This window comes from Aquarana catesbeiana, linkage group LG03 (genome assembly GCF_042186555.1).
Source record: "Aquarana catesbeiana isolate 2022-GZ linkage group LG03, ASM4218655v1, whole genome shotgun sequence".
NCBI classification, from domain to species: domain Eukaryota; kingdom Metazoa; phylum Chordata; class Amphibia; order Anura; family Ranidae; genus Aquarana; species Aquarana catesbeiana.
The window spans coordinates 587558067-587584422 of record NC_133326.1 but is presented as its reverse complement, the minus strand read 5'-3'; the positions used below and the strand labels follow the sequence as shown (position 1 = coordinate 587584422).

Below are 26356 nucleotides of genomic sequence, written 5' to 3'. Positions count from 1 at the left end.
ATCTGGTTATTTTTATTTTACTGATGTCTCACTTTTATCATTTGCATAAAATCTTTATGTTAGAAATACCATTAAATAAAGTGAACAGCCATGACACTCAATTTGCAGAGTAAGGCAGGCCATACACAGTGCAAATTTCTTTCCAGCTATAGGAGCCCTTAACCATAAAAGACTATTGAACTCTGGCGCCACCTAGTGTGGAAATATAAGGTGCTCAAGTGTATTATTGGTCTATATACATATATTAATGTGGAGCTACTGCTGACATCAATATGCATTAATATGTTTGTATATAAGTGCTAATACAATGAAAATGTGGATGCCGTGCTGCTCTAATGATGTGCTCAAATAAACAAATAAAAACTAAGGTTACCAATGATTAGTGCAATTATTTTCACAGCAATAGGTTGTTGTCCAGCTTAATGATTCAAATATTCAAAACAAATTCCATATAGTGAAATTCATGTGCTACAGTTATGCATAAAGGTCCAGTAAAATAAAAATACATGTGATCCAATGTGTTAAATCATATGATAGTTGTGCCAAAAAGGGTCACGGTCACTTCATCAGGGGGTGTCACTTGACCAGTGACGTAACGATAAGGGCGAGCGGAGGCAGACGTGGACCGGAAAATGACATCATATGCGGAAGTAAAGCCCGGGGATTTTAAATTGAAGCACCATAAGAGGCTATCTGATATCTCTCTATACGTGAGCGAGGCATGCAAACAGCATGAACCGAATGGGTTATTAATAGTACAATACCCTAAATATTGGATCCAGGAAGAAGTACCAATGGAGGGCCCCCCAGAGGTAGAGAGGAGGAGGCCAATACCACTCTAACTGGAGAGGGTGATATATGCACTATATGACACCACGTTTGAGGTGCGAGTTCTGAGAGCACAGAGTACCTGGGTGGCACAAAGTGTATGAGGATTTCAGGCACCCATTAGAAAACGCGCAATAAGGAGTAATCACCGTGATCCTTTTTGGCACAACTATCACACAATTTAACACATTGAATCAGATGTATTTTCATTTTATTTATAACTGTAGGACATGAATTTCACTATATAGACTTTATTTTGAATGTTTGAATCATTAAGCTGGACAACCTATTGCTGTAAAAATAATTGCACTAATCATTGGTAACTTTAGTTTTTATTTGAACACATCATTAGAGCAGAACGACATCCACATTTTCACTGTATTCACAAGAGAATCCGGCAGGTTGGTTGTACCCAAGTTGATCAATCGATCAACTTGATACATTCAGCCTGGCCATTAATGGTTCGGACCTCGGCTGGTTCCTGCTGAACCCGCTGAGATTTGAACCGTGAACAACCAGCCTAAGTATGGTTTTCTAAAAGAAAAGCCCAGCACTGCTTGCATTGTTGGTCACTATGTCTAACAAGCTTATTTAGATAATCTTCCACCTCTGCTAGAAGAGAGGACATTTAGCCATGTGTGTGTAATCTAATCTCTAAAAATAAGGTGTTCAAAGATGACCCACAGGTGTAAAGTTTTGATGTAAAATCATGTATATCCACTTGTGGACCGCCCACCGTAGATATACTGTGACAGGGCAGCCGCTCTAGTACGTGATCTGACACTTCTGGGTCTGGGGCTCGTGTGCATGCCACTGGCGACCTGCTGTGATCACACTCTATGTCCGCCATGACCCGCCGATTATACAGGACACAGGCAGAACAACAATCTGCCTATGCAAACAAGGCAGACTGTCATTCTGTCAGAAGGGAAGGCACGGATTCTGTGTTTCTGCTAAGAAGGAACACGGGTCTTTGCCTTCCCCTAGTCAAAGCACCTCCCCCACAGTGAGTAAGCACAACCTAGGCACACAGTTAACCCTTTGATCGACCCTGATGTTAACCCCTTCGCAGCCAGTGTCATTAGTACAGTGACAGTGCATATTTTAAAGCACACAATCACTGTATTAGTGTCACTGGTCCCAAAAAGTGTCAAAAGTGTCCAATTTGTCCGCAATAATGTAAGTCCTGCTATAAGTCGCTGTTCACCACCATTACTAGAACATAGAAAAAAATTTTCAATAAAAATATCCCATAGTTTGTAGTCTCATTATGCAGCGCTGAGCAGCGAATTGGTTGTGCATCGCCTGTGTAAGCTTCAATCAGTGAGGAGCTCATATGGGGCTTTTTCCCATTGCTCCAGTGGGTGAACGCAGGAGTGGAGCAGTGAGGGAAACTGCTAGAGCCAGTTTGCATTTTTGGTACATGTTTAAAAATGTATTTTAGGCCTGAAGATTAGTTTAAACCACTAAAATGATATATTTTCTGAAAGCAGACACCCTGGAGGATAAAACGTGAACTATTTCTAAGACCCCTTGCACACTGAGGCATTTTTTGGGCGCTTTTGGGCTAAAAATAGCGCCTGTAAAGCGCCTGAAAAACGGCTCCCCTGCAGTCTCAGTGTGAAAGCCTGAGTGCTTTCACACTGAGGCGATGCGCTGGCAGGACGTGAAAAAAACTCCTGCAAGCAACATCTTTGGAGCGGTGAAGGAGCAGTGTATACACCGCTCCTAAAACGCCACTGCCCATTGAAATGAATGGGCAGCGCCGCCGAACCACCAGTAAAGTGCCGCTGCCAACTGCTCGCCAAAAAGAATACAGAGGCATAACATATGAGGAAACCTGTATTATACGCCAACACTGGCTACTCTTAAACCATCCACCATCAGTATTTATGTAGTACCCTAGCTTTAAGCCTCCAGAATATAATAGCAGTCACAAGGTGGAATGGTGGTAGCTTTTGACGTGTTTCTCTAATTGGCTTCATCAGGATCGTATAGGAATACATATGTGCTATCATGTGCCAGCCACATACTGTATATGTCCCAGGGGAGACTACAGGGAACAAATAGGTGCACCAACAAGGACTGCAGCCACATTAATAGGCTGAAGGGGTGTAGGGATATGTCATGCTCTTAGCTAACTCATATAGTCCAGTCAGTCATATAGTCATCAGGTTACAAAGATGTCATTACCAGGAGTCCTCATACTGGGGGCCAGGCCACCTCCACTTCAGCCTACAGTGCCAAAGCTGTATAAGCAAAAGGTATACAAAAACCAAGTCCCACTGCGTATAACCTGACTTATATCTGACGACAAATCCCAGGTCTCCACAGTTAGGCCCTGGCCAAGATGATGTACTGTAGACCTCACATGTGCAGCAAACAAATGTGAGCCTACACAGCTACCCACACTCATAATGTCAAATATGGGCTCTAATTTTTGACTTACCTTGGTTATCCCCAAAACTCCTATATTAGGGCTGGATGATGTGGATCCATTGCCAGTGCCAAACACCCCATCCAGGACACAAGAGAGGCCTTCAATGAAAATCCCCCTATACCCAGACAAAATAATATATCAGGAAGAGAAATCTACATGGAAAATATTGTAGAAAATTCATTTACACTGTCAGTTAAAATGTGACTATTCACTGAAATGTGTACAAAAAAAAAGCATATAATTATTTAACGAATGTCTAAAACTCATATATATTCATACATTCCAAGAAAAAAAAAAAACTTACCTATTAATGGCATGGATTGGAGGAGGTGGGGCGCACGAAAGGCGGGCACAAGCATAGTAATCTCCAATAGACTCAATGATGCTGGCAACTACAGCACTTAGCATTCCGATGACCCCAGCAGCAGACACAGTGGGCAGACCCCACTGAACTACAAGAGGAGAAACAATACAAGTCAATCTTAGAGCATGTCCTGTGGTAAAAACAGTCTAAAAGGTTCAGTTTAAAGTGTATCTATAGCCACATTTTGTTTTAGGTTTGGAAAGAGTAGGGAAGGGTTAGAACAGGTTGTTATTGCTGCCTGTGTCCCAGTTGGAGGTTTACCATGTCCGTCTGTCCCGATGACCACTGTCACAGAACAGAAAAGGATGGGAAAACCTTCCACACTCTGCTCAACACTATATAAAAAATGTTTGCCTTAAGATACACACATTATGATCTCCAATTAAACAAATAATTCATTACTACTAGAAATGACATAAAATGACAAATTGCTTTTTGACTATGTTCATTTTAAAATGGTTCCCAGTGGTGTCAAAATATGCACTGCAAAACCTTGTAATGATGACCAAGTCATATTCAAGGTCTTAGATCTGAAGTGAATAAAAGGAATTACCAATAACATTCTCCATAATCAGTACAAATCAAGGGGGATATATACTAACGCTTGTGCACACAGAATCTGGTGCAGCTGTGCATAGTAACTAGGGGTGCAACGGATCAATAAACTCACGGATTGGATCGATCCTCGGATCAGAGTCACAGATCGGATCATTTTCGGATCAGCAAAAAAAAAAAAAAGACAAATCTTGTTAAACCCACTGGAGTTTTACATTTAACAGCTATTTTCAACACAAAACGGAGCTTATATGCATAAATACAGTATTTGTAGATCGGACGGACTGTTTAGATGTTAAATTTTAAAAGCAGCAGCAAACCTGCTGACCTTACATGGTTGCTAATGTGACAGAACACCTCTGATTTTCACATTTAACATTAAATGTGAAAATCAGAGGTGTTCTGTCACATTAGCAACCATGTAAGGTCAGCAGGTTTGCTGTTGCTTTTAAAATTTAACATCTAAACAGTCCGTCCGATCTACAAATACTGTATTTATGCATATAAGCTCCGTTTTGTGTTGAAAATAGCTGTTAAATCTAAAACTCCGGTGGGTGTAACAAGATGTCCGCTTGCCCCCTTCTCACTCTATCATTACTGTGCAGGAGTGTGGGGTGTAGCAAGATGGCGGCGACGAAACGTCACTTCCTGACGAGACAGCGGCCGCCGCCGGGTGTATCAAGATGGCCGCCGCTCCAGAGCTAGGCCGAAGCCGTAGCCTTTCCTATGGTCGAGGCCGCATGGGGGCGCTCCGCGGATCGTGGGTGTGCCGATCCGCGGAGGTTGACCCGTACGGATCACGGATCGATGACGATCCGTTGCACCCCTAATAGTAACCAATTAACTTCTAGGTTTTATTGTCAAAGCTTAACTGAACAAGCTGAAATAAGAAGCTGATTGGTTACTGTGCATAGCTGTACCAGACTTATTTTTGCAATAGCAAAGCATGCTGCAGATATAAATTTACAATTTTAAGTGAAAGACATGCTTAACTTTCAGTTGCCTTTACTGGTATACTGTTGCCAACGGCTGTTTCAGCTCTATTTTATTCTCCTGTCTATTTTGGCCCTAGTATGTGTATGTGTGAATGTGAGTTAGGGATCTTAAATTGTAAGCTGCTTGAGGGTAGGGACTGATGTGAATGTACGATATATTTGTAAAATGCTATGTAAAATTGTTGGTGCAATATGAGAACCTGTAATAAATAATATATTTGCGCCACGCGTGCCAATTTCTATTTTACAGTGAAATAGAAACTGATGTGGGTTCTGAACCGAAATAACCAGGTGATTGTCGCAGTTTTAAACAAAGAGGGAACCAGAGCTAGCAGCTCCAGCTCTCCATGCTGTATTTGGTGCAGAGATGGCATAGAAGACAGAGCATATCACTACCAATTACCAAAGGGCCTTGTGCCCCCTTTGTTAATTAGAAATAGGATGTGCTTTATTTTATCAGTTTAGAGGAGTGGTGCAGGCTTTATTAATCTTTTTGCTAACCTATTCAATATCGTTATCCTGTCTTAGCCAAGTTAAAGTAATCCTGTACTGAGAGAAATAAAAAGGTGCTACCCTCCATAAATAAGTTACCCGGCTATCTATATTTTCAATACTTTAAAGCGGAGTTCCACCCAAAAGTAGAAGCTCCGCTTACCAGCCTCCTCCCCCCCTTCCGGTGCCACATTTAGCACCTTTCAGGGGGCGGGGGGAGCAGGTACCTGTTTTTTGACAGGTAGCTATCCCCACTTCCAAGAGATCTTGTCACGGCGAGAACACTTGGAAGATCAGCCCTCCTCCTATTTCTCCCACCTCCAGGCCATTTAGAAAGGGCAGCGCACTTCACGCATGCGCAGTAAGGAACTGGCTGTGAAGCCGAAAGGCTTCACTGCCAGGGTCCCTTACTACGAATGGCAGAGGCAGCACCCGAGAGCCAATGGAAACATTGGCTGCAGTGCTGACATAGATGGATTCCAGGACAGGTAAGTGTCCTAATATTAAAAGTCAGCAGCTAAAGTATGTGTAGCTGGTGACTTTACATTTTTGCTGGGGAGGGACGGAACTCCACTTTAAGTCACTGACCCTGAACAAGTGTGCAAAGAATATCTAAGTGAAGTTAAAACTATTGTTTTATACTTGTTTCTGGTGAGTGCCAGGCAACTAGAATTTGTCATATAGCCATATTTTTTCAGCACGTTAGCTTGAAGCTCTGAAAGCTTTCCTAGTGCTAGGAGTGTTGACTAGCCTTGATCCACTTGTAACTAGTGAATGCATTTTTATTGTCGTTTATTCTTTTTAATAAATCACTACACCTAAATGGAGGAGCCCTCGTGTTTGTTTTATATTTTTCTTAGCTGAAAATAAAATAATATTGAAAATGTAGCTCTAAGCAAGCTTTCATGGGGCTTCAATAGACTCCCAGCAAGTTATAGGCTGGGTTCACACTGTCGCACAGAGCGGCTCACAGCAGCGGTCTGGTGTGTCCCTGTTCACTGTTTCAGGTGTGATTTCAGTCCAAATGTTTGGCTAAATTCGGACCTCAAATGGACCAGAAGACGCACAGGTGTCCTGTGTAATTCGCTCCGGAGATGTGTGAACCGACTCATAATCTCCTGACATGTGAGTTTGATGTATCCAATACGCATTTGTGTGAACCCAGCCCTAAACACTACTTGAAGCTTGTTGCAGTCTTAACACCCTAATTAAAGCTAAAGCCAGCATTCAAGATAGCAGCTTCAATGCTTTGTAAATGTGCACTCTTCCTCTCTGAAAGGCATTGTATGACGCATTACTTTTTAGAGTTTATATAAAATTTTGGTACAGTAAGGAACAGTAAGTTTCTACACATCTCGTATTGTCAATTAAAAGGAAAAAAAAATCTGTGCCATTATGCCAGTAAGATAGACAGGCGGAAGTAGCATTAAAGTCTGCTGGTAGGATCACACTATGGGCAACTATTTTTCAGTGCAAAGAGAAAATGTGCAAATTAAAAGAATATCTAAGAGAGGGAGACTTAGAAAAAGTTATGCAAAGTGTGAACTGTATGCTTAGTCAAGGTGAACACATGAGAGAGACACTATGCAAGTAGACATATATTTTTAGCACAACTGCCACATACAGAAAAAAATGCTTATAGGGCCCTGATCAGGCAGAATGGCCACCTGCACTTTTGTTCAGCTTGACAAAACAGATAAGCTTAATGGGGAAGTATAGACAAAGCTTTTTTGGCTGTACTTCTTCTATGGATAACAGAAGTGCAATTCAATCTGCACTCCTGTGACCATTTTCAGCCGAAAGTGGACTAAAGCCAGCTGTCAGCTGATGTCACTCAGCCAGTCCATATGGTCGGGATCCACCCAGATTCCTGGATCAGCCTCAAGCCACTGGAAGACTGAGCCAGCTGCTCCCGCTCCCTCTACAGCCCAGTGGTACAGTGAGCGATGGAGGGGCAGGGCAGAGAGCCAGTGACTGATAGGAAGACTGAGAGCTGAGTGATCAGCTGACCAATGCTGCAGCCACCTAGCTCTTCTTAGACCAGGCTCCCTGGTGACACCATCAGTTTACTTCAGTAATCAGAGGTGGGCAGGGTATGCCCATCAAACTCTAGACAGGCGCCTCTGTGTGTGCCTAGGAACTGCCTATTTTATACATAGTGACACTGGTCCAGCTGTAGGTGTGTGGTTTGGTGGAGACAAATAGGCTGAGGTTGCTCCGTATTGTTTTTTTCACCTGGGCTGGTCGGGCGTAGTGGCGATCCTTTCCACTTTACATATGCATATACCATACCCGGCTGATGCCACTGAAAATCACTGAAGCAGATACCACTTCAGTGGTCTCCATTTGCTTCTGCATCCCGTGCTGAGCGGCTGGCCTGCTGCTTACTGAACACAGGAATTCAGCTGCTTGGCATGGGCGCTATTCAGAGAATGCTTTGTAAGTAGAGATCACTGGAGTAGCAGTGTCTATTTCGGTGATTTCCAGCTTCCAGCAGCATCGGCCAGGTATAGTATATGCATAATTACATTGATCCAAGCTGCACCAAAGTAACTAGGAATAAAAACACCCATACCTTAAATTCTTCTTTAAAAGCTAAAAGGATTCGTCAAATTAAACTGTGCAATGAATTCGTGTAGGATGGCCATACTTTAGGCAAGTTTACACTGGTGATTGGACCAAGCCTGCTTTACATTTGTGCTGGGACATGCTTACTGTGGGTCATTTCACACCTTTGCATTTTTACTGGATGTATTTAATATTTAAATCAAGGAAAATGCAATAAAATGCATGTGAACATGCCAAAGTGCAGTGTAAAGCACATCAGTTTTTCACTTATTTCAATGAAAAATGCATTAGGGGAGATGTACATTTACTGTACATGAAAAGGTTTAATAGGCCCTTAGAGAAAATTCCTTTCTATGTTAATGTAGAAGACCAAATTGGTATGTTCGGCTCAGATAGCAGGTGCTACACTTGCATTCACAGTGAAGATGGATCATCTCCAAGACCACCATAGCTTGCCCAGAGTGATACAATCCAGTCCATTGCGCATGCACCTTAATGCTCCAGTATTATAACACAATAGGAGATATGAAGAAACTCCATTCTGGACTAACATGGTTATAGTGCTGCAAAGTGCAAACCTTAACACATTTCAGTAGGTGATGAGCGACTTTGAAACAAGGCAGGCAGTAATCATTGCTTCCCTTCATTTTCAAAACCTGAATGTCAGAAATGTATAAACTAGCCTTACACACTTGTCAATCATTAAAATAACTGCAACTATTTCTGGTGACCAAAAGACAACATATCAAGTGAATGCACAATATTACCTTGGTCTCTACAAGAATCCTTTTCCTAGAACGATGCATCCTGAGACCAGCGTTGGAAAAACACAAGATATGCAAAGTCCCTGTGTACACTGCTCTAATGGAGGGAAAGCCACAAGCGGGGGAATATTAGCACTGCAACGGCAAAAGTACAAGATGATTTCTATAGGGCCAAGCCTACCAGTTCTGCTCTTTAGCACAGTCCCTGACCAGACAGAAGGGGGCAGAAATACACTATCATCATTCCATGTATTGCTGCCTCTTCCAGTGTTTAAGCTCACAGGTGAGTCAGAGCAGTGTACACAGAGAATGCAGCTCAATAGAGCAACATTTCTATTAAGTATGGCTCAGCCAACAGGCTGGGCTAATTCTTCTAACCTCCACATCTTAGGCTCCAAAAATGTGTTTATGTGCACTCTTTGCTCGATTACACAAGTATGAATGGTTAAAAAAAAAAAAAGAAACAGAAAAAATGTGCAGGGTTAAAAGCAGAAGTCAGAAAATGTGTGCAAGAAATGAGAACAAGGGTAAAGGAAAAAGAAAAAAAATGTAAAGCACAGCATGTCCATCTTGTGTTGTGTGCTAAAGTAAGACGTGTATAATTCATTCTATGGTGAAAGAAAGGAAGGGAGGTAGGCACACTTTTTAGTTTATCTAAGATATATTAGTTCAAGGTATTCTAGACCTGTGTAATACCCCATAGCAGCACCAAGGCTGGAAAAGAGTTAAACTTAACAGACACAGCTGTTAATTGGGCATCACAAAGGATCATTTTATAGTGTTACTAAACCCACAACAGTAAAATCAGTCTGTATATGAAGTAAAGCATGCTTGTTATACTCACTGTGGAACCTGCATTGTGTAAAAAGGCTGTTTGATCCTGTCTTTTCTGATCCTCCCCTTCTTCCACAGTCCCAAATCCAAGCCTTGGGGGCACTCTGCACATGCTCACTTTGGTGTGTATTGCTAGAGGTTTTTTTTTTTTTTGGGGGGGGGGGGGCGTGGATTCACAGAGCCAATCAGCACTGTCCAGAGGGTCAGGGGACATGCAGCCTCATAGGACAGTCAGAGGAGAATGAGAACTCCTCATACTGCTTATACTGCTTATGAGAAAAGGTATTTAGTACTTTAGATTTACAAAAATAATTTGTGAAAATAATATTACTCCCTCCCCTTTATATTTTCTGGCATGCCCCTTTATACTGTATATCCCATCCTGCATTTTCAAGTCCATGAAATCTATACTCAATACATTTATATGGGGCAATTCCTGCCACAAACTGGCGTACCCTGAAAAGCCCCACAAATCTGGGTGGTACAGCCTTGCCAGACCCTAACATTTATTGTATAGCCTCCCAACTTTCCCATTTATTTTATTTCAATAAGGGGGAAAGGGATAGATATATCACTCTAGTACACAGGGGTCAAACTGGCTGCTCTCCAGCTGTTGCTGAACTACAAGTCCCATGAGGCATTGCAAAGCTGACAGTTAAAAGCATGACTCCCACAGGCAGAGGCATGATGGGACTAATAGTTCCACAAAAGCTGGAGGGTTGTCAGTTTGACACCCCTGTTAGTATGCTCATGGGATCCTACCCACCTGGGAGGCCGGGGGAGCATGCCATTTCACCACAGTAAAATTTGGAGTCTAGCCACGAGACAAATGAATGCCTCGCCATTACATGCCCCTCTGGGGCATACTGTGTTTAGCTGAATTATTATCGGTGCCTGTTCATGGGACCTGAGTTGTCAGGTGGGGTCATCTATCTCTCACACATTCTTTCCAATGGTGGGGTTAAATCATTTTGGGAACTCAGGACTGGGTTTGGATTATCCAATCACGTTTTTTTGTTATTTCCAAGTTTGTCACGCTATGCCTACTTTTTTTGGGGGGTTCCATTCCCAGTCTTGATTCCCTGTACCTGGTGGGGGTGATTATGGGCTCAGACTCTAAAAAGCTTATTTCCACATTTTATAACTATCCCCTATTGCTGGCTGCAACTTGGCTTACCAATTAAAATCACGGTGGGTGGCAGATGTTGGGGAGCAGGAGGATGAAGACTGGGATGAGGTTGGAGACTTGTACATTAGTGTCTCCCAAGCTTTCTGACCATCTCACTCACCTGTAGATTTTAAATATGTCATACCTAACGCCTATCCGTTTATCTAAATATTGGCCAAATTACAACTCAGCATGCCCCAGATGTGGTGAGACCAGTGGCACCTTTTACCATTTAATGTGGTCTTGTCCAGTTATCCAAGGGTAATGGACACAAGTGGTAAATTTCCTACATGACCAAATGGGCTCCCCACTAACCCTATGCTCTAAACAATGCTTATTGGGCCTTCTTCCCACCTCGAAGGAGGATACACATCTTCATATTTTTCTACGCTTTATGGCCAGATTGTTAACTGCAAGAGTTTGGCTCAGGGAGTCACATCCGACCGTACAGAATTGGATCGTGGCCATTAATAATATGTTACACTATAAAAAAATCCTATACATTCATAGAGGGTGCCCTACTAAGTACAATAAGATATGGATTAGATGGTTAGAGAATACCTCTACATGTAGAGTGGATGAATGAATCACTCTACCTACCTTATAGGTACAATGCATTATTCAATGTATACTTTCTACTTAGCTACTTAACAGTCTGCACACCATATTTGTCAATAACTATGTATAAATACCTATCCATGTATCACTGTCATTTCCCACTGTTCGTGTTTTTGGTATCACATGTATTGTTAATTCTGACATCTTTACTCTGTATGAAACTGTTATCATTCATCCTTCGATTATGGTGCTTCGTGTACTTTTTTCAATGTTTGTCTCTCTTTTCAATAAAGATGTCATTTTGTTTAAAAAATAACTGCATTTCAATATTCTGTGTACTGTGGGAGGCCAGATATAGTGAATGCAGGGTCCTGGGTTTAGTAACACTTAAAGGGACAAGCTCTCTAACAATTTAACCTGCCTAAAAGGATAAGTCCACCTTTATATATATATATATATATATATATATATATATATACATATACATATATATATATATATATACACACACACACACAGTATCTCACAAATGTGAGTACACCCCTCACATTTTTGTAAATATTTTATTATATCTTTTCATGTGACAGCACTGAAGAAATGACACTTTGCTACAATGTAAAGTAGTGAGTGTACAGTTTGTATAACAGTGTAAATTTGCTGTCCCCTCAAAATAACAACACATAGCCATTAATGTCTAAACCTCTGGCAACAAAAGTGAGTACACCCCTAAGTAAAAATGTCCAAATTGGGCCCAAAGCGTCAATATTTTGTGTGGCCACCATTATTTTCCAGCTCTGCCTTAACCCTCTTGGGCATGGAGTTCACCAGAGCTTCACAGGTTGCCACTGGAGTCCCCTCCACTCCTCCATGACGACATCACCGAGCTGGTGGATGTTAGAGACCTTGCGCTCTTCCACCTTCCATTTGAGGATGCCCCACAGATGCTAAATAGGGTTTAGGTCTGGAGACATGCTTGGCCAGTCCATCACCTTTACCCTCAGCTTCTTTAGCAAGGCAGTGGTCGTCTTGGGGGTGTGTTTGGGGATGTTATGTTGGAATACTCCCCTGCTGCCCAGTCTCCGAAAGGAGGGTATCATGCTCTGCTTCAGTATGTCACAGTACATGTTGGCATTCATGGTTCCCTCGAAGAACTGTAGCTTCCCAGTGCCGGCAGCACTCATGCAGCCTCGGACCATGACACTCCCACCACCATGCTTGACTGTAGGCAAGACACACTTGTCTTTGTACTCCTCACCCGGTTGCCACCACACACGCTTGACACCATCTGAACCAAATAAGTTTATCTTGGTCTTATCAGACCACAGGACATGGTTCAATTAATCCATGTCCTTAGTCTGCTTGTCTTCAGCAAACTGTTTGCAGGCTTTCGTATGCATCATCTTTAGAAGAGGCTTCCCTCTGGGACAACAGCCATGCAGAACAGTTTGATGCAGTGTGCAGCGTATGGTCTGAGCACTGACAGGCTGACCCCCCACCCCTTCATACTCTGCAGCAATGTTGGCAGCACTCAAACGTCTATTTCCCAAAGACAACCTCTGGATATGATGCTGAGCACGTGCATTTAACTTTTTTGGTAGCCCATGGCGAGGCCTGTTGAGTGGAACCTGTCCTGTTAAACTGCTGTATGGTCTTAGCCACTGTGCTGCAGCTCAGTTTCAGGGTCTTGGCATTCTTCTTATACCCTAGGCCATCTTTATGTAGAGCAACATTTCTTTTTTTCCAAATCCTCAGAGAGTTCTTTGCCATCGGGTGCCATGTTGAACTTCCAGTGACCAGTATGAGAGAGTGAAAGCGATAACACGAAATTTAACACACCTGCTCTCCATTCACACCTGAGACCTTGTAGCATTAATGAATCACATGAAAATGGCTAATTGGGCATAATTTGGACATTTTCACTTGTACTCACTTTAGTTGCCAGCGGTTTAGACATTAATGGCTGTCTATTGAGTTATTTTGAAGGGACAGCAAATTTACACTGTTATACAAGCTGTACACTCACTACTTTACATTGTAGCAAAGTGTCATTTCTTCAGTGTTGTAACACTGAATATAATATTAGATATAAATAATAGATATAATAAAATATTAACAAAAATGTGAGGGGTGTACTCACTTTTGTGAGATACTGTATATATATATTTTTTAAAGGCACCCATATTAATAAAAATATGTACCCTGTTTACTCCACACACACAGCACAGCTGAGCTGCGTTGCATGTGCTGATGGTAGATTTAAACAGCCTGCTTGGCCATATTCATTTGGAGTTAAATATGGAAGCAAAAAAAAAAAAAATTGGCAATGTAATCAGTAAAAGCAGCATGAGAGGGCGTATGAGCAAAAAGATTAAAAAAAGATTAAAGTCATGGTAAGGATGGAAAATTTCTATAAAAACAGGTATAAAATGAAGAAACTATGAAGATAAAACAAAGCAAAAAGTGAAACATGAACCGCTTCAGCCCCGGAAGATTTTACCCCCTTCCTGACCAGAGCACTTTTTACAATTTGGCACTGCATCACTTTAACTGACAATTGCGCGGTCACGCATTGTTCACACAAATAGAGCTTTCTTTTGGTGGTATTTGATTGCCTCTGCGTTTTTTATTTTTTGCGCTATAAACAAAAAAAAGAGTGACAATTTTGAAAAAAAACAATATTTTTTTTTTTACTTTTTGCTCTAATATTCCCCAATTAAAAAAAAAAAAAATTCTTCATTAGTTTAGGCCAATATGTATTCTTCTACATATTTTTGGTAAAAAAAAACAAAATGCAATAAACGTATATTGATTGGTTTGCGCAAAAGTTATAACCTCTACAAACTATGGGAAAGATTTATGGCATTTTTATTTATTTATTTATTTTTTTTTACTAGTAATGGTGGTGATCTGCGGTATTACGACGAACAGATCCGAGACTTGACACATTTTTGGGACCACTGACATTTATAAAGCGATCAGTGCTATAAAAATGCACTGATTACTGTATAAATGTCACTGGCAGGGAAAGGCTTAACACTAGGGGGCGATCACGGGGTTAACTGTGTGTTCCCTCACTGTGTGGGGATGGGACTAACTAGGACAGATGACAGAACGCTGTCTTATCTTCTGTCTTCTCTCCTCTGACAGCACAGGGATTTGTGTGTTTACACACACAAATCTCCATGCTGGCTCTCGTGCACGTGATCACGTGTGGCCGTCGGTGATTGCGCCCGCCGGCCACGCGCATCAGGTCCCCTGCTGTGCAGCGGGCGTGTGCGCCTCCGACGGCGCTCGCGCGCCCTCTGGTGGCTCTCCTGGGCAAAGCCGTATAGATATGGGATTTTGCCCAGGAGAACCATTCTGCAGCAGTATATCTGCGTGAGCTGGTCGGGAACCGGTTAAAAGGAATTTTAGTTCTAATGGGAATATTTGTAAGTGGGTGGGGGAATTAGGGGGTGAGTTTAATTACTTCATCCTTCCTTTTTCCTGCTATTTCAGGAATTTTCACTATATTATTATGATCTCAACAAAAGACCATTTTTCTAATACATTTCAACTATTTATAAATAGCTACCAGTAAAATAAAACTGTAGACAAATTGCTAAGTACACTTTGTAAGGGCTCGTTAATATGCAAGAACTGATCCATACACCTGTGCAGAGGGCGGCGTTTATCCACCTGGGGGGCACAGGTGGTCTGTGCAGGCGCACACAGCCAACTTGGTAAATCAATAACAGGCTGCAGCAATCCTCTAGCATTTTGGTTTGTGGAGAACTGATGCATGGCTCTGAATGCAGTCTGTCTGCATTCAGAGCCATGCATCAGTCCCGCACGAACGTACAGTCAACGGTGTGAGTGCAGATCAGTATCAGCCTGTTATTGATTTTACCAGGCTGTACAGACCACCTATGCCTTACAGGCAGATAAATGCAGACTTCTGCACAAGTGTACAAATCTATGGGGGACATTAATGCTCCATTCACACTAACGCGACTTGTAATGCGACTGTGGGCATGACAAGTCGCACACCATTCTTTCCAATGGCATCCATTCTTCAGATCGGTGCGACTTAAAGTCACAGCAATTTTGAATAGGTGCCTGCACTACTTTGGTGCGACTTTTGATGCAACTTAGGTCCAGAGAGTGTAAAGTCTCATCAAAACCGCGCTCCAAATGCGCACTGGAAATCATGCAATTTTAAAGTCGTGCTAGTGTGACTGGAGCCTTAATAAAACGGGTGCAAATGGAATCTGTGCATCATAACCATACAGCTTCTAGGTTTTATTGTCAAAGCTTAATTGAACAGAAGTTATAAGCTGAATGGTTACTTTGCACAACTTCACCAGATTTTGTGTGCTCCAGTTTTTTTTAAATCTCCCCCATTGGGGTTGATTTACTAAAACTGGAGTGCGAAAATCTGGTGCAGCTGTGAAAAGTAATCATTCAGCTAATAACTTCTGTTTGTTCAATTAAAGTGGAATTAAACCCTCCTATCGTTTTCAGCCAAGGAAGCTGCCATCTTGGCCTCTGTTTAATCTACAACTGCCATGATGCTGCGCATGTGATCAGTTATGACACCAGCCATTGGATGGTTTGACAGTCTGGTTGAGAGCACAACCAATGGGAGGGTTACATTTCTGGCACGTGCCGTAAATGTTATTTGAAACGGTTAAATGGATGGGTTTAAGCTTTGACAAGAAAAACTGGGAGCTGATTGGTTTCTATGCAGAGCTGCACCAGATTTTGCACTCTCCAGTTTTAGCAAATCAATCCATGTGTCCATGTGAATGAGCTCTACAGCCCCTTTGGGGGGGGGGGGGGGGGGGGATTATCCGCAGAGCCCCTTCTGACCTGAGCAGAGCGGGGAGATGACAGGTTCGTGTGCCCTCAATACAAGCAGAGTGGACACGGATCGAGCCTGCTCTGCTCTATAGACTGGCAGGTATAAACGGACTCCACTATATGTTTACACTTGACTGCCCTCCGATCCAACTAAACAGAGGGGGATGGACCCCCTATCTGTTTTTTCGGATTTGGTAGGCGGGTTTCGGATTGGAAGTAAGCTGGTGTAAACAGGCCCAAGTCCGTTTACACCCGCTAGTCCATAGGGGTGAATAGAGGGTCCGATTAGGTCCGCTTGAAGAACTTACAGGTGGACCTGATTGGACCCTTTGTATGACAGGAGCCTAAAACATAATTTTAATAACAAAGTCCACCAGGGTTTGTGTTGCTGCAGATGGTTTATACAGCTGTCACCAACTGCAGTTGCCCAGACTGGGGATCCATTTCTTCCCTCACTATATATATATATATATATATATATATATATATAGATATATATATAGATATATATATCTATATATATATATAGATATATATATCTATATATCTATATATATATATAGATATATATATCTATATATATATAAATAAAGATTTAGGCTGCTATTGTTGCAATAAAGCTGACTGAATGTAAATTAAAAAAAAGACATTTAACAAGCAGGGTGCTGACCCAGGAGGTGGTAATGTTAAGGGCAGCCATGCACTGTTAGATTTCTCTTGTTCAGCCAGCAGTGTGAATAAAGAAATAAGTACTGCCAGGTCGTGCAGCTGCCTAAATACCCCATCTGATAGGATGCCGTCAGGGTTCAGCTTATCATTGTTCACTTAGCTCAGTCAATGTTTAAATCGACTTTTGTTGAGCATTATAGTAACAGGGCCACCCACAGCCTGGATTTTGGCCAATTCAGCAGGAATTGGCAGAAAATTACCAGCTTAAGCTAGGAAATCACAGAATAATCTTTCTCACTAGAAAACACAAGAATGGCAGGCTAAATGTTTTGGTGGGTAAAACCGTACACACATTTTCTACATAGCTATTTTCCTGGAGTCCTCTTTAATCTATCACTAGATTTTGAAGGCAATGTTTAGTGGATGAATACTAGAAGGTGGGCATTAAAAAAGGGAAAAATAAAAGTAATTATGTATTTATTTATAAAGTTATGCTAACTGCAGCCAAAACTTTTTTTTTTAATTAAATAGTCATAATCTCTGCCAGCTTTGTATTGCCATCCAAGACCCCAGTGAGTGGATGATCTCTAGTATTTAAATCTGCTAGTCCATCTAAAACTCCCCTCCTCCCCCAATGACAATGACGCTGTCCAGAGGTGCCCCTGTGCTCCTTCATCCAGAGAGGATGCACTACAGGAGGTGCGTTACTGGCCAGATCACCCGGTGAAAACTGAGGGGAAAAAGCTTAAAAAATAAAATGAATGCAGCCATCACATCTAAGGATTGGTAAACTGCAATTTATTACACTTTTGGTTTTAGGTTTAACGTTCAATCAATAGGGGGGAAAAAAATTTGCCTTTCATAAAAAACAAAACAAAAAAAAAACAACATAGGTTGGTGAAACAATACTGCAGAAAGTGTTAAGCATGCCCATGGAAAGAATGTCTATTCTGTGGTGTGGAATGCTGGATTTACAGATTTAAACAGCAAGCCAAAAATAAAGGTGGGAGATGGGTTATGAGTGCTCACTTTAGTGTAACTCTTGCAGTACATATAAAACACTTGGATAAAAACAGGAAATATGCAACATGACAGTTTTGGACAATTTGCTACAGATTTCATCTTTTAAGAGTACCTGTCATCCCCACACAAACCATAGAGCAGTGCTGTGAGATGGACCAGCATCATGCACATGGTGCTTCATGCCACCAGTTCCTAATGAAGGTGATGAACCAAAGCATAACTGCTTCCATCCTCTATGGGGGACAGGTAAACATTAATGTAATAAAGATTAAAAACTTAACAAAAAGCACACACAATAAATCCAGAGAAGAAACACAAACTATGGGAATTAATAAAAAAAAAAAAAAAAGCTGCAAAGACCATATTAAAAGGACATGGGTTTGAAAAATCTGCAGTAGATTATCATTAATAGTCTACTGCATCAACAACGGATGTGAATCTAATAACTGAATGGGTCCCATCTGGCTAGATATAAACAAATACTGGACCCCATTCATCAAAGTGTCTGCGGAAGACCAGTTCTTGCTATATGTAACAACCAATCAAATTCTCATTTGCTATATCATGGAGAAAAGAGAAAAATCTGATTGGTGGCTAAAAGAAACAACAATGACTTCCTTCAGCTAAGTTAATGCAAAGTGCCCATTAGCAATTTGCAACGTCTTATGTTAAAACAACATAAATGACCAAAGGGTAATACTCTTGTAGTCCATTGCCAAATCATGGAAGTTCCTTCCTTTCATTATACTACCTCTTTGCAGACTATTTACTAAATCCCATGTTTGAGGACAAACCTGTCATCAACTAAATCACCCATTTCAGAAGCCTCTAACAAGAGCAGTCATTGTCAGATTCATAGGCCTCTCACATCCTGGGTAGTGAAGCTGAACTTATTGAGCTTCACTTGTAGCCCCTGTATGCTACCAGTGAGGAGAATGGCTGCTTTCATTCAAGGTTTCACACATGGGCGATTTGCATTGTGATAGAATTTAGTAATAGAGCATAAAGTAATGATTCCCAACACTATGCAACCATTCAGAAATCAGCTTTTACCTAAACTGAGAAAAAGTGGTCTGTGACTGGTTGCTGGGGAATGCTGAGCATCTTTGCAATCCTACTACATAGGCTTTCAGAGCATTAATAGACGTAATATTTATAGAATACTACTCACATGGGTAAGGAACTTTAAACCAAGGAGCTACAGTCAGAACTCCTTTCCTGGCATCAGTACGGGCATAAAACCCATATTTGGTATTATCTGGTGGAAAAACATCCGTCACGGTAAAGATAAAGCACAGCAACCAGGACACAAGGATTGCCATAATAATCTGAAAAACAATACAAATGTATGTAAATAATGAGCAAATAGCGATAAACAGGACAAAGCTATGGGTACATTGTACAACCACCCACCAACTCCTTATATCTTCCAGAAATAAAGCCCATAATTCAAGGTGGTAGCTGGTCTCTCTGATCTTTCCTACAAAATCCTAATTAAACCTGGCAATATGTTTAGTTTCTTTTTCTTTCTGTTCATCCAGCAGTGGATAGACGACTCCCCCTGCCAGGACAGCGGGTGCAGTAGCTGATCAACAAAAAGTTTTCCAGCCTGTCCCTTCCACAGAAGTCAATCAAACTTTGACAAAAGTTTGATCGACTTCTGTTGAGCGGGAGACGATTAAAATTTGGCCAGTCCGTGCTGAACCGGCCAAATTTCAATTGGAGTATGGCCAGCTTAAGGTGTCACACTCTTGTAGCTATTCATTCTTTGTCTTGGAGAATCCATCAGGTGTCCCAGAACATGTGGCATGTCCAATCTCACCATCAACTCGAGTGCCCAGAAATTAATCAAGATATTATGCGACTTACCACCAGCCAAACAATATGGTAATTACGTTTCTGTGTGGTTGGTCTTTAAGAATCGCCATGTGAACTCAATACACAAGTACAACTCTACAATACATGACTAGACCATTTAGACATATTGAGAATGAAAACAACGGTCTCCACATGGCTGTCCTCTACTGAGTTGACCCATCCCTCCCAGCTTGTAGATGTTGATCTAGAGGGATAGATAGTAGCTCTGCATGTACTGTAAGTTATGCGGACCTTATATTTGTATTTTGATTATTAGCACTCCATGTGTGAATGGGCTTTTTGGCAGAGGGTCTTGGAATCGCTCTCGCTTTGAAGTGTTGTCCTGCTTTAATATTTTGCACTACTCTGGATTGCTGAATGTCCTCTCTTTTATACTGGATGTTTAACCTTTGTTAGTTATCTCGTTTGTATTTCTTGATTTTTTTTTTTCCTTGATTTTGTGATACATGGTGTCTTGTTTGTATGTAAACCATGAAAAATCTCTTTCAATAAAAAAAGAATGAAAATACTCCTAGATTGTAAGCTCTAATGAGCAGGTCTCCTGTATTGATTTGTATTGTAACTGTACTGTCTGCCCTCATGTTGTAAAGCGCTGCGCAAACTGTTGGCGCTATATAAATCCTGTATAATAATAATAATACTGCTGGGTTCATGCTGGGCAAGGGCAGGGACATAAATATTCTCAGACTCCACACCAATATAGCAATCTCCTGAAACCAAATCACTGGTGGAGCGATGGCCTCCTTAGACGCAGAGAAAGCCTTTGATTCAGTAGGATGGGACTTCCTGTGGCAGGTAACGGCCAAATTTGGGTTTGGTTCTAAATTTGTTAGCTGGATCAAATTGCTATATAGATCACCAGTAGCCATGTACGAGCCGGTGATACCCTCTCTCCGCCCTTTCCACTATGTAGACGGACGAGGCAAGGATGCCCATTGTTCCTGGGGCCTTTTGCCCTGGCCATCGAGCCTATGGCTGTACTGCTCCGCTCGGTAACTGAGATGAGGGGACTAGAGGTGGGACCACTAAAAGAGCGCATATCACTTTATGCGGACGATACTCTATTGCATTTTGACGATGACCCTCACGCCCTAGTGGCGGCTCTGGAGATCATAGGTAAATATGGCAGCTTCTCGGAGGTTAAAATTAATTGGAGTAAATCCAGCCTACTTCATATGTCTGAAAAGGCCTCCCCCGCGTCGAGTCTGACCCCCCTGCGTAGAGTCTCTGAGTTTAAATACCTCGGTATTAAAATCAGTAATGATCTGACGCAATTCCTAACTGATAACCTATACTCGGTTTTGCAAACCATGATTTTAAAATGTCAAGCCTGGAAAACGCTCCCCTTAACACCTGTGGGGAGGGTGAACCTATTAAAAATGACTTTTCTCCATAAGTTTTTATATATTTATAGGAATTCCCCAGTCCCAATCCTGGCCTCCTTCTTTAAAAGACTAGATGGAGTAGTCTCCTCCTTTATCTGGGGCGGGAAAACCCCCAGAATAGCAAAACACACACTACAGCTCCCTCTCTCCTCTGGTGGTCTGGCTTTACCATGCTTCAGGAGGTACTACTTGGCGGCAGTGCTGGTCACTATTCGTTGGTGGTTTAAACAGACCAGATCTAACTCCACGGTAAACCTTGAGGCTGCTGTTATGGGCTCTGCTCTAACCAATCTAGTTTACAGAGGAACTAAAGCTAGCCCGCAAGCAACTATCCTCATGCGTACGGTTCAGGTCTGGGAGAAGGTCACTGTGGCGGTGGGCACACCTAACACTATCTCCCCTCTTACCACACTATGGGGCAACCCCAAATTCTCACACTTCAGATCTATCCCGGACCCCAACATCTGGACCAGGTTTGGGATAGTGAAGATACAGCAAATTATGCCTGCCGGGAGGGCTACTGCCCTTTCCAGAACTGCATGCGGCATATCAACTCCCTTTGTGGACGCTATTCCGCTATCTACAGCTGAAACACGCAGCGCAGGCGTAATTCCCTGGAGCAATCTCCATAGAACCAAATATGATAGAGAGGTTTCTTATCTCCCGTGGGGTAGATAGAATATTATCCTCCATATACCTCCGTCTCACCTGTGGAGACTCGGAAGGGGAATCCCCCTTACACCAGGTCTGGAGGATGGACATCCCTAACCTGTCGGAGGAAGACTGGGAAATGGCACTACAGCAGTATATACCAACAGTAATCTCTGCTAGAGATAGATTTATTCAACTGAAGTTTCTGCACAGGGCCTACTATACACTCCAGAGGCTAGCCCGAATATATCCTACGCAATCAGAACTGTGCCCTAAATGTCAACAGACAACAGGAACATTTTATCATGTTATCTAGGACTGCCCCGTCATCCAGGAATATTGGAGAAGGGTGGATGCGGAGATCAGTGCTGCTACCAACCTTCCAGTATCAATGGACCCCAAGGTCCTCCTTCTGGGTATCACAGAATCGGTGACACATTCTACGCATGCCAAACTCCTACTGTTCTATTTGTGTTTCTATGCCAGGAAGGTTCTCCTACAGCACTGGAAACTAGCGACCCCACCCATGATGACCAAGTGGCAAACACTGGTGGACTCTGTGCTACCTTTGTACAAATTAATGTATATGGGCCGCAAATGTCCCCAAAAATTCGACAAAGTCTGGAACTCATGGGTGGCTGCTAGATCGCTCACTGTATAGGGCTTTTAATGATTCTGAATAGGACAATAGTGACCTAACATGACTCTGCGATAAGACACTGCTACTTTGCTGCAAATCAGGAGGTGCCGCTCAATATTGGCCTACCTAGACCCCCTAGAGGCTACAGATATATTCCTGTTTACATATTCGAGACTCACATACCCCCTCCTATAGACCCCCCTGCCTCCCTCTGTCCACAAGAGCTGATACCCCTTCCTTTTACTCTGCTCCCACCCTTAAGAGTAGGTATGATGAAAGCTAATGAAACATGGAGACCTAGGTATGATCTTAACACCACTCAAAACCTTATAGACCCCTCCACACACACAGTTTATACTCACTGAACTGAAATATCTTTAGTATTGGAAATACCTCACTCCGAGTCCCATCCTGGATTTTATAATGACCAGCATCACCAACTATTTTGTGAATATTCCTGCAATTTTACTGCCATGAATACCACACTACTATGTAACTAAGCTGTAACGCTGTTTGTGTTGTTTTTGTATTGTTTATCTTGGTTTTAATAAAACTTTTCTGTTAAAAAAAAGAAATAATAATAATACTGAGTAGAATTGAAGGAACTACAAGCTATCCAGTCCTTCACAGTAAGGCAAAATAAACCAAAATAAGCTAAGATCTCGTTTACATCCGTGCTTTGTTAGAAGGTAAAATACTTTTCATTATTATTAATCAGTTTACATATGTGTGCCTGTTTTTAAAGGTTCTAAAGCTGAAACGTTTTTTTTTTTAACCTTAAAGTATTCCCTGCGCTAAAGTGATTGTAAATGCCAATTTTTTTCTTAAAATAACAAACACGTCATACTTACTTGTGCAATGGTTTTGCACAGAGCAGCCTCAATCCTCCTTTTCTCGGATCCTCTGTTGCCGCTCCTGGCTCCTCATTCCCATCAAGTGCCTCCATAGCAAGCCACTTGGAGGCACTCATGTGTGCTTGCTCCCAAGCCCCGCTCTGTGTGTCCATAAGACAAAGAACGTGGCTTGGCCTCGCCCCCTACTTTCTCCTCATTGGCTGTGATTGACAGCAGCAGGAGCCAATGGCTCCCTCTGCTGTACCTGAACCAATGAGGTGTCCAAGTTGCACTGTATGCGTCTGTGGACGCACACAGCCCAGCTCAGAAGTGCACCCACATATGTGCAACCATAGCAAGTGGCTTGCTTTGGGGTCACACAGAAAAGAGGAGAAGCCAAGAGCACCAGTGGGGGACCCCAGAAAAGAAGGAGGTGAGAATAACATGTTTAATATTTTAATAAAAGACTGCCTTTAGAAACACTTTAATTTGTTTTTTAAGCCTAATTTCACAGACTTTCACATACCGAGTTGGAGAAACTGTATAGACTACAAGAGTGATAATCACTGCACTTGTTTTCCATTTAGAACTAAAAGTCTTATTGCTGTGGTGAAAATGGAACTTGTAATTCATTAATTCACAGATATCTGTGAATGAATAACATGGCTGTGCGGGTGGAATGCAAAATTCAAAATTGACAGCTGCTGTGGGGGAGAAGAACCTCCACATGCTGTCAGGAAAGGGGAAGTTGTTCTCTTTGCAAACATGTAACATATTACACTTTAAATATGGCCGTAACATGGTCTAAAAAAATTGAGGAAGCCTTTAGTTCTCTAACCAAACAAATTCTGGAGCTGTTAATAAAATAAAAGCTGGTAATCTTGTCATGAAGGTCTTTGTTTAGGCATTGCCTGTTATGGGGCCAAAACCTGTCTCCTAAATGTGCTTCTGAACTGTCTCCCTTTCAAATGCTCCTCTGATGGAGACTACAAGCACAGTGCCAACACACATTGTGCAGTCCGCTGATGTTACCATCAGGAAGCCAGAACAGAACAATGATGTAGTCAACACTGGAGAAAAATCATATAGACAGAAGTGGATGAAGAGGTTGAAGGAGATCAGCAGCACAGAGGTGCAAGCAAGGATGAAAATGGTAATAACAGACTTTTATGGGGGGGGGGGGAATTAACCTGTGGCTTTATTATTATAAGTAATACATTGTGATCCTGCCATGAAGGTCCATGTTCAGGCCCTGTTAAAAGATAATAATGCTAGGTGACCTCTGAACTTACCGGGAACATTTTAAAGAGCTGAAACTTGTATGCTGTCCATCCTTTCTTGGACTTGTAGACGGGAAGTGGTAGTTTGACATTCCTGGCATACTGGGAGAAAAGCAGAACCAGAAAGATGGTGCTAATGGAAGAGAAACAAAGGCATAAGTGCCCCTTCAACTTGTCTGTAACAGACAGAGAAAGAGGGAGGCGGAAAGTGCTATATAGAATAAGATGGAATTAGTAAATTAATAATATCAACGGAAATAATATAACAGACTTTCATGGGGGGGGGGAAAAATCAACCTGTGGCTTTATTATTATAAGTAATACATTGTGATCCTGCCATGAAGGTCCATGTTCAGGCCCTGTTAAAAGATAATAATGCTAGGTGACCTCTGAACTTACCGGGAACATTTTAAAGAGCTGAAACTTGTATGCTGTAATATAATAATATCAACGGAATTAAACAAAAGCACTTAAACCCCAGGCATCAAAAGAATATACAATCATGGCCAAAAATATTGGCACCCTGCATTTCTGTCAGATAATGCACCACTTTATCCAGAAAATTGTTGCAATTACAAATGTTTAGGCATTCTCATGTTTATGTCTTTTGTTTGTAAGCATCTAGCACATTCCATGCAAAACTCCAAAAATGGACTGGCCAAAATTATTGGCACCTTCTCAAAATTGTAGGAAATAATTGTATTCCAAGTCTGTTGTCTGTAATTTGCAATTAAACTCAATATAGAAATCACACCGGCAACCAGTTAAAATGGTGGAAACTTTCTGTTTCTGTGTCTCTGTGTGCTGCATAGAGAGAAGAAAGAGCAACAATGAATTGTCTGAGGATTTGAGAACAAAAATTATGGAAAAGTATGGACAATCTCAAGGTTACAAGTCCATCTCCATAATCTTAAAGGGGTTGTAAACCCTTGTGTTTTTTCACCTTAATGCATCCTATGCATTAAGGTGAAAAAACTTCTGACACTGACCAGCCCCCTAGCACCCCCATTTTACTCACATGAGCCTGTTCGTTCCCTCGGCAGAGACGCGCTCTTCTTCTCTGCCCGTCTCAACTCTTGACTGGATAGATTGCTAGCAGCGCAGCCATTGGCTCCCGCTATTGTCAATCAAATCCAATGACGCAGGCGCCGGGGCCAAGTCCTGCATTCTGTGTGAATGTACGCAGATGCAGGACTCATGGGTGTCCACCTTAGGAGAGCCTTCTCCAACGTGGACACTCGATGCGGGGGAGGAGCTACCAGTGCCCCCGGGGGACCCCAGAAGTCGAGGATCGGGGCCACTCTGTGCAAAACGAATTTGACAGTGGAGGTAAGTATGACATTTTTTTTATTTATTTATATTTTAAATAACAAAGAAGAGGGTTTACAACCCCTTTAATGTTCCTGTGTCCACTATGCGCAACATTGTCAAGAAGCTTACAGCCCATGGCACTGTAGCTAATCTCCATGGACTAAAGAGAAATATTGATCAAAGATTGCAACAAAGGACTGTTCGAATGGTGGATAAAGAACCTCGATCAACTTCCAGGCAAATTTGAGCTGACCTTCAAGCACAGGGTACAACTGTGT

At 42.0% G+C, this 26356-nt stretch overlaps 1 protein-coding gene across 4 annotated transcripts in view; it reads right to left on the bottom strand.

Annotated features, from left to right (window-relative positions):
• Positions 1-26356, bottom strand: part of SLC23A2 (solute carrier family 23 member 2) — a 308554-nt gene that overhangs the window by 18698 nt on the left and 263500 nt on the right. For all 4 annotated transcript variants that reach the window (XR_012242995.1, XM_073622040.1, XM_073622042.1 and 1 more), the window contains 4 exons: positions 24780-24900; positions 19272-19428; positions 3573-3720; positions 3278-3383 (listed from right to left, as the gene is read on the bottom strand). Coding sequence is in view for 3 of the 4 variants with exons in the window: in XM_073622040.1 (XP_073478141.1) it covers positions 3278-3383; positions 3573-3720; positions 19272-19428; positions 24780-24900 (532 nt within the window). In the remaining variant the exon portion in view is untranslated. The remainder of the gene's footprint in view (positions 1-3277; positions 3384-3572; positions 3721-19271; positions 19429-24779; positions 24901-26356) is intronic.